The 8,821-nt window shown below is 46.7% G+C and overlaps 1 protein-coding gene across 1 annotated transcript in view; it reads right to left on the reverse strand.

Moving 5' to 3' along the window:
• The window catches only part of dkk2 (dickkopf WNT signaling pathway inhibitor 2), a 69,434-nt gene extending 67,882 nt beyond the window's left edge, over positions 1–1,552 (reverse strand). Inside the window, exon 1 of the mRNA XM_008119358.3 lies at positions 775–1,552. Within this exon, the coding sequence (XP_008117565.1) occupies positions 775–1,035 (261 nt within the window). The 5' untranslated portion in view covers positions 1,036–1,552. The remainder of the gene's footprint in view (positions 1–774) is intronic.
• Between the last annotated feature and the right edge of the window lie 7,269 nt (positions 1,553–8,821).

The following is an 8,821-nucleotide window of genomic DNA, read 5'->3' on the forward strand; positions in this document are numbered from 1 at the left end:
TCGTTCTTTGCTCAACATAGCATTTGTTGGATGTTCTTAGCAGTGGACAAGTCTACATAGGGACCACCAAATGCAGCATTGCCCAAATACAAATATATATCCAGTGGGGGCAGGACCATCGCCAGAAGAAAGTTTGGGGGGGTGGGTGGGTGTTGAAACTAATTTTTTTGGCCAAACGCAAAATAATTTAGAAATCAGGCTCCATCGATAAACTTCAGTGGACACTCAAGACAGATAAACTTCAGTGGACACTCATGGGGATTTGGTTAATCAGTAAAAATTCATGAATAAACCAGGTTTTTTTAAACCTGAAAAATTTCCGGGGGGGGGGGGTTGAACCCCTACCCCCCCCCCCTTGGCTAAAGCCCTGAGTGGAGGCTCCTTCTTTGGAATATTTAAGTAGAGGCTGAATGGCCATCTGTCTGGGGTGATTTGAATGTGATTTCCTGCTTCTTGACAGGGGGTTGGACTGGATAGCCCATGAGGTATCCTCCAACTATGATTCCACAGATACAGTATATAAACCCCACTTGCCTAGTTTCCAACATACCGCACAACCTCTGAGGCGAAACGTCAGGAGAAAATGCTTATGGAACATGGCCATACGGTCGGGGAAAACTCTCAGCATTCCTGAAGGATGTGTGCGCTCCTCTGCTGCTGTGGAAGAGGAAAGGAAGGAAGGAAGGAAGGAAGGAAGGAAGGAAGGAAGGAAGGAAGGAAGGAAGGAAGGAAGGAAGGAAGGGGAAGGAAGAAGAGAAGGCTCCTGGGTCTTACCTCCCCTTGCCGGTGGTAGTGCTTGAGCCCTTTGCCCCCGGGGCCGAAAAGCTTGCTCTTCTTGCCGCTGCCGGGCGCTCCTCCCTGGTGGAAGGGGGTGGACCTGTTGGTGGCCTGGGTGGGCGCCTCGCCCAGGAGGGTGGCCTTGATGGCGTTGGCCTGGGCGCCCTCCGGCTGGGAGCTCTCCGCCGCCACCAGCAGCGCGGCCAGGAAGAGGAGGGGGCGCGGGGAGGACCCCCGGCTCCCGCCCCGCACGCCCATCTCCCCGCGGCCCCGGGACCCAAGGCGGGTGGGCGGGCGGCCCGGAGGCGCTTCTTGGAGAGCCCCAAAAGCACCGCCTGGAAGCCTCCTGGTCCTCGGTGGTCTCGCCTAGTAGTGGTAGCCCCGGCTGCGAAGCAAGGAGGCGAGGAAGGAAGGCGCCTGCCCACCCGAGGAGCGCCGCCGGGGCTCCAGGAGGCAGAAGGGACGGCTCTCCCCCACCCTCCCCTCCCTCCCCGCCTCCTTCCCACTCCTCCGCCTCTTCTTCTTCTCCTTCTTCTCCTTGCCAAACTCAAACCAGATCCAGTCCCAGCGAAACTTTGGGCGCGCTGGCTGTCCGGGCAAACTTCCCTCTCAGTGTGTCTGCCTCTCTGTCTTCTAAAAGGGGGCACGGATCGCCCCCGGCTTCTCCAGGGAGCTGGTCCAAGGCATCCCGAGGAGAGCGACAGAGAGAGCGAGAGGAGGAAGACGGAGCGATGCCACGGAGCGACCGGCAACGCGTCCTCCTCCGCCCGCCTGGCTCTCCTCTCCCGCTTTCAGCCCCACGCGCTTATATAGCTTTCCCACCCCACCCGCCGGAGTCCGTTTTCCCTCCGCCCCCGAGTGACAGCGAAAGGAAGCTGACTCATTCCCCAGCGCCCACTCCCCACCGCTCCACCGCCCCTCTGCCCCGTGGAATTAACTCAGTTTGACGCCGCTTGAACTGCCCCGAATCGATGCTCAACAGTCTACTGAACAGGAGGAAAAGTGTTCTTACCATACAACCAGGGAATCTCTAACACAGGCATGGGCGAACTTGGGTCCTCCAGGTGTTTTGGGCCCAACTCCATGTCAGATTCCACAGAGAAGCCACTGATATCCACCAGCATGTGGACAATTTCAACAGAAAGGAGGAAACCGAGAAAATGAACAAAATCTGGCTACAAGTATCAAAAAAAACTCTAAAATCAGGACAATAAATAAAGAACAACACTCAGAAAACAAAGGAATTACAGACATAAAACAATCAGGGTAGCTAACACCTCGCAACATAGGATTCCCCCAGCCAGAAGAATTCCTGACAGGAAACTATCAGGGCCAGCTAACACCTTCCAACAAAGGATTCCCCCAGGCAGAAGAATTCCTAACAGGAAACGATCAGGGCCAGCTAACACTTTCCAACAAAGGATTCCCCCAGGCAGAAGAATTCCTGACAGGAAACGATCAGGGCCAGCTAACAGCTTCCAACAAAGGATTCCCCCAGGCAGAAGAATTCCTGACAGGAAACGATCAGGGCCAGCTAACACCTTCCAACAAAGGATTCCCCCAGGCACAGCTAGTCCCTGAAACTGAAAGGGTGTTCAGTGCTAATCAAGGTGGCTAATTGAAACATTCACACCTGCCTCAAACAGACAAGAGTTCTTTCTCCCACCCTGGACTTTCCACATATATATAAACTCCACTTGAGTAGTTTCCAACAGACCTCACAACCTCTGAGGATGCCTGGCATAGATGCAGGCGAACCGTCAGGAGAAAATGCTTCTCGAACATTGCCATACATCCCGGAAAACTCACAGCAGCTCAATCTAGGGAGTTTTCCTTTTGTAAGTTGCATCACCAAGCAATAACTCCCATAGCATTGAGCCATAGCACCTGAAGTGGGATCACACTGTAGTATGGATGCACCCTCCGTCCCACATGGAATTGCTCCTTTAAGATGGGCTTTCCCCGTCTTCAGAAGCTTTTAGGAACGTCTGGGTTTTGCCTTTGCAGAGGAGATATTCCGGGAAGTTGGGGGCTTTAAAAATAAAATAAAAGTGATTGAATATACCCGAGTTCTCTGTAAGCGCAGGAGGCTTTCTCGCTCTGCTCCAGACTTCTGGATGGGAAAGTTTTGCAAACCGGTTGAGCTCAAAGGAAACGAAGAAAAGTGCATCTACACCAGGCATGGGGAAACTTGGGCCTCCCAGGGGTTTTGGACTTCAACTCCCACCATTCCCAACAGCCTCAGGCCCTTTCCTTTTCCCCCTCAGCCGCTTAAGCGTTTGAGGGGGAAAAGGAAGGGGCCTGAGGCTGTTAGGAATGGTGGGAATTGAAATCCAAAACATCTGGAAGGCCCAAGTTTGCCCATGCCTGATCGACACTGTAGAATTAATGCAGTTTGGCATCCCTTGAACTTCCCTGGCTCAATGGTATGGGCTCCTGGGTGTTTTGGTTTGACAGTGTCTTTTGCCTCCTCTGCCAAATAATGCTTGTGCTTCACCAAACTACAACTCCTACGATTCTATAGCAATGGGCCATGGCAGTTAAAGCGGTGTCAAACTGTGCTCATTCTACAGTGCAGATGCCCCCTAAGACTAGGGTTCGTATCTCTCTGCGTGACTGTAGGCAAAGCCTTTGGAAGGGGGCAAACGCAAACCACCTCCGGACAAGAAAACTCCACGAAGGGTGGCCGACGTGAAGCCACACAATAAGAATTGTGGGTTATTATCTCTAGATTGTGATATGAGTCCCTGCTGACCTTGTCGGGTGGGGAGCCAGGGAAGGAGCGCATGAAAATAAATAAGAACACAGGCTGCAAACTTTTCCCTATGCGACTAGCAAGTATTTCGGATTCGTTTCCCAAACTGCTTCTCCAGGTGTTTCGGACTTCAGCTCCCAGAATCCCTGGACACTGGTCAAGACAGCTGAGGCTTCTGGGAGCTGAAGTCCTGGAGTTTAGGAATCACTGCTTTCAATGAAGATCGCATCCGAAGGTGTCCTCTCCGACTCTGCTGAACAAGAAGACCCTCTTTCTTTTATCAGATGGGAAAGCAAGAAATCTTCTTTCCCATCTCCCATTTCTTCATGCTTTCTCTAGGTGCTGGGTTGTTCTTAGGTGATCTTTTCCAGGAGAAAGACTTGGGAGAGGAAAGGCAAACGACGACAGACTTGATGTATACGGTACATTTGTTGGGGAGAGGCTCCTTCCCAGAGACATCCGTTCCCATCTGTTGTGCTTGTCTAAGTGTTGTTCTGGGACCTGGGAGACCAGGATTCAAATCCCCATTCAGTCATGGAAACCTACTTGGTGACCTCTGGAAGCCCAATTTCCTCCACCTCTAGGTTGCTGTGAGTCTTCTAGGCTGTATGGCCATATTCCAGAAGCATTATCTCCTGGCGTTTCACCTACATTTATGGCAGGCATTCTCAGAGGTTGTGAGGCATTTTGTAATCTAGACAAGGGAGGTTTATATATCAGTGGAAGGTCCAGGGTGGGAAAAAGAACTCTTGTCTGTTGGAGGAAGGTATGGATGTGGCAATTAATCACCTTGATTAGCACTGAAAAGTCTTACAGCTTCAAGGCCGGGCTGATTCCTGCCTGGGGGAATCCTTTGTTGGGAAGTGTTAACTGGTCCTGATTGTTTTATGTCTGAAATTTCCCTGTTTTTTGAGTGTTGTTCTTTATTTACTGTCCTGGTTTTACAGTTTTTAAATACTGATATCCAGATTTTGTTCATTTTCATGGTTTCATCATTTCTGTTGAAATTGTCCACATGCTTGTGGATTTCAAGGGCTCTTCTGTGTAGCCAACTAGAGAAGCCAGCCATAGCAGAGCACTTGATGAACCAACCCACACACAGCATATTATCTGAGAACACGGAAATTAGCTGAGAACACTATAACAACCACCACCTCAGGATGCCTGCCATAGATGTGTCTGAAACATCAGGAGATAATGCTTCTGAAACATGGCCATACAGCCTGGAAAACTCACAGCAACCCAGTGATTCTGGCCATGAAAGCCTTGGACAACACATTCCTTCTCCTCCTTTGAACAAATCTTGCCAAGAAAACCACCTGAAAGGGTTGCCATTAGCCAGAATTGACTTGAAGGCACAATGAATCCTATTGTTAGCCCCAACTAAAGTAGACCCACAAAATAAATGCAGGTTACGTAAGTGTTGACTCAGCAGGCAACACCCTGATTCTTATTTTAGCCCTAACTAGAGTAGACGCAGGAAAAAAAATCTGATTTACGTAAGTGTTGTTTCACCACTTAACACTTGATTCGGTTGGCCATCTTATTTTGTTGTTGTGAGCTTAAAGTCGTTTCAAACATATGGCACCTTTAAGGCAACCCCAGCATGATATTTTCTGCAGTGAGAGTAGGTAATTCCCCAAAGTCACCCAGTGGTTTTCCAGGGCCGAGTGAGAAATTGAACCCTGGTGACTGTAGGGAAATTACACTATCTCAGCCTCAAAGGAAGGCAAAGACACACCCCTTTGAAACAAATTTTGCTAAGAAAATCCTGTGATAGGTTCATTTTAGGGTATTTATAAGTTGTAAAATCACTTGAAGACACTCAATAACAATAAACAGAACAGATTAGAGCTTATAGCCCCTCCTGATGTTCTCCCTTCCCTTTTCTTCATTTCTTAAATAGGGAGGGTTGCAGTACTGATCTATTGCAGCACTTCCTCCCCTTCCAACAAAATAGTAGATTTTAATTTACTATCTGATATAATTAGCTAGATTTAAATTCTATCTACATTTCTTCTACCCCTCTGCATGGAGTCAACTAGTGGCTCCTGTCAAGGGTCAGATGCCACTTAACATACAAAACAGAGTTTATTCCGAAGATAAGCCAGAAAATAACATAAACACAGGAAATATCCTTGAAACACTTCACTTTTCAGTGTTTCGAGAGTAGATTGGACAATAATAACTCAAAAACGAGCCCATGCTGGCATTCAATAAAAAACTAAATAACGCTTCAATTCAGCTTTGGAAAACAAATAGAGTTAATTGCTGGAAAATAAACAAACTAGAAAAGCAATAAAGCTGCTTCCACGGTGCAGATAAGCCGAAAGCCTCAAAGGGATGATGAATAGCCGTCGTCAGAGGAATCCAAGGTCAGGTCAGGAGGCAGCAGAAATTCCGAAAGACAAACCAATAGTCAGAAGCCGGGAGTAGCCGTCAGTCAGAGGGTGTTGACAGAAGCCAGGTCAAATTCAATCCAAAGTCCGAAGAGGGTGCAGTCATCCAAAACAGGTCCACGATAAGACACAGCGAGAGCCAAGCTAGGTGATATCAGCAGATTCAAATCATAGTCCAAGTCCAGTCTTCATGGAAACACAGAGATCCCAATGGCGCCTCAGCAACACCTTGCCACACGCAAAGTGCAGTGGCCAAACATTCCCATTTTATTCCCCTTCCTCCTGGGTGACCAAACACTCACATCCAGACACCAGGTGTCCCAAATCTACTCAGAGTCTGAACTCCACACAGCTAGAGCTTGTGGATCTGGAGTACCTAGCAATTTGTCGGAGTCCCAATCATCCTGCCCACACTTAGCCCCATGAACACTTAAAGAACCATCCTCCCTTCTCCAAGCATCCCAATTGGGATCAGCTCCTGCAGAAACCCCAGGTTCAGAAGTATCCATAGGCCCCAAATCCCCAGACATCTCCGGTGGCTGTGCCCATTCAGTGCCCGCTTCCCCAGCCACCACCTGTTCCTCAGCATCCATCTCCCCATCTGAATCTTCCTCAGAAGATCCCCCATATAGCCCTCTAAGTCGCTTCCTGCGCAACTCCTCCAGTGAACCCTCATCACGAGGGTTTTTTCTTCCTCTTCGAATTCCATCACCATCAACCATAATCCCCGAAGGCGCAGTCACAACAGCTCCCATGTGTGGAGGGATGGATGGTGAATCTGCTTTTGGATTTACAGTAGAGTCTCACTTATCCAACATAAACAGGCCAGCAGAATGTTGGATAAGCGAATATGTTGGTTAATAAGGAGGCATTAAGGAAAAGCCTATTAAACATCAAATTAGGTTATGATTTTACAAATTAAGCACCCAAACATCATGTTTTACAACAAATTTGACAGAAAAAGTAGTTTAATACGCAGTAATGCTATGTAGTAATTACTGTATTTACGAATTTAGCACCAAAATATCTCGATGTATTGAAAACACTGACTACAAAATGCGTTGGATAATCCAGAACGTTGGATAAGTGAGTGTTGGATAAGTGAGACTCTACTGTAATTTCAACTTTAAATAATCTCTCCATGGCACCTATCCTATTATGAAAGTTTCAGCAAGTTGTATGTTGCATGTGGTGTTTATATCTAACTTTGTTCCCAGCTCTGGGACTTAAGGCAGCTTTGCAAAAGTTAAAACAGATACTGCAAAAGTATCCCTAATACAAAAGTTAAAACTTAATTCAACTGTCCACAGAACCAAAAGCAATAAAAAGCATGGCCACTAAAACAGAAAACAACAAATAACAACAACATTGTAAATTCTTAAATCCATTACCCCATCAATTCTCATACTGGAACACTTGCCTAGGGAAGGATCATAAAGAAGGTGCCAATTTAACCTACCCCAGAAGGGAGTTTCAGCGCTTGGGAGCCTCCATCAAGAAGGCCCATCCTGTTATTTCCACGAGATGAACCTGCGAGTGATGGAACTAAAGGAAAGGCTTCCCCAAAAGATCTCATTTGAGAGGGTTCATGGATGGGAGATCCAGGGTGCAGTTTGATAACACGTCAGTGCTATGGCTTCATGGAAGTTGTAGTTTGGTAAGGTACCAGCATTCTTCGGCAAAGAAGGCTAAAGACATTGTAAAACTAGAAACTGCAAGATTCTATAGCATTGTGCCATGGCAATTAAAGTGTTGCCAAACGGCATAATATACCCATGGTCTATCAGATAGCCTGGACCTGAGCCACATAGAGCTTAATAGGTCATAAACAACATGTTGAAGTATGTCCAGGAACCAACCAGCAGCAGTGGAGTTGTTACAAATGGGAGTATTATGCTCTACGCAAAATCCTGACTGGCACCAACACTTATTTCATTTAGGTGCCAAGTGAAAACTTGGCTTTTCATCAAGGCCTTTGGGCCTCATTCACTCATCTCCAATCCTGATGTACATAATTTTAAACAGCTTGTTAAACCTTTTAAGTCTGTTTTAGCTCATTATTATGCTTAACCTGCTTTTAGCTTAGGTATTTTATTTTTAAAAAACCTTTAAAGTTGCCACTTTAATGATATTTGTAGGCCACTCTTAGATATTTTGATATGAGGCAGCATAGAAATATTTCAACAAAATAAATAAATATTAACAAATAACATTCACACCAAAATCCTGATCAGTCTCATTGACCTAGTGATTTGCATTTCTGTACTTAACACATATTACCTAAGTCAGCTGAATTGTATTTATGGTCACAGTCTTACAACCAAGAAACTGTGTAGTCTTTATGGGAAGCACTTAATTGATTTGCTTAGCTTGTCAGGGGCCATGAGCACTAGGCTTGTGCGTTTTGGGTGAATTGCTATCTTTTTCTGCTTGTCGGATACCAGAAACTCCCCATATTTGTTTTCCAGTGCCTTCCAAAAACGGGTGTACTGCCCAATGGGATTTTTCATTCGGTATATGAAAAAACTGATATTTTCGGTCCATTGGCAGCAATGGGGAATTTACAAGGCTCCCCTTTTCCCTGGGAGCCTTTCCTTTCTTCCCTTCAAGGGAGCCTGGATGTTAGCAATGGGGTTACGGAAGCACCCTATCCTGCCCATTATGGGGCAGACTTCCCACAGGCTCTCATTCCACATCCTTCATTAAGACCTGGATTTTAAAAAGCATCAGCGTTACCACTCTTAAGTTTCTGGATCCTTTCTCTTCTGTTTGTAGAGGAGGAGACCGAGTTTACTGCTTCTTAAAGCTATTCTACTCTAGAGGAGAGGCAGGTGTGCACACTTTCTTATCTTCCAGCACAGCAGCTTTCCAAGGCATTTTAAGGAGGTCC

Source organism: Anolis carolinensis, chromosome 5 (genome assembly GCF_035594765.1).
Source record: "Anolis carolinensis isolate JA03-04 chromosome 5, rAnoCar3.1.pri, whole genome shotgun sequence".
Taxonomy (NCBI): Eukaryota; Metazoa; Chordata; class Lepidosauria; order Squamata; family Dactyloidae; genus Anolis; species Anolis carolinensis.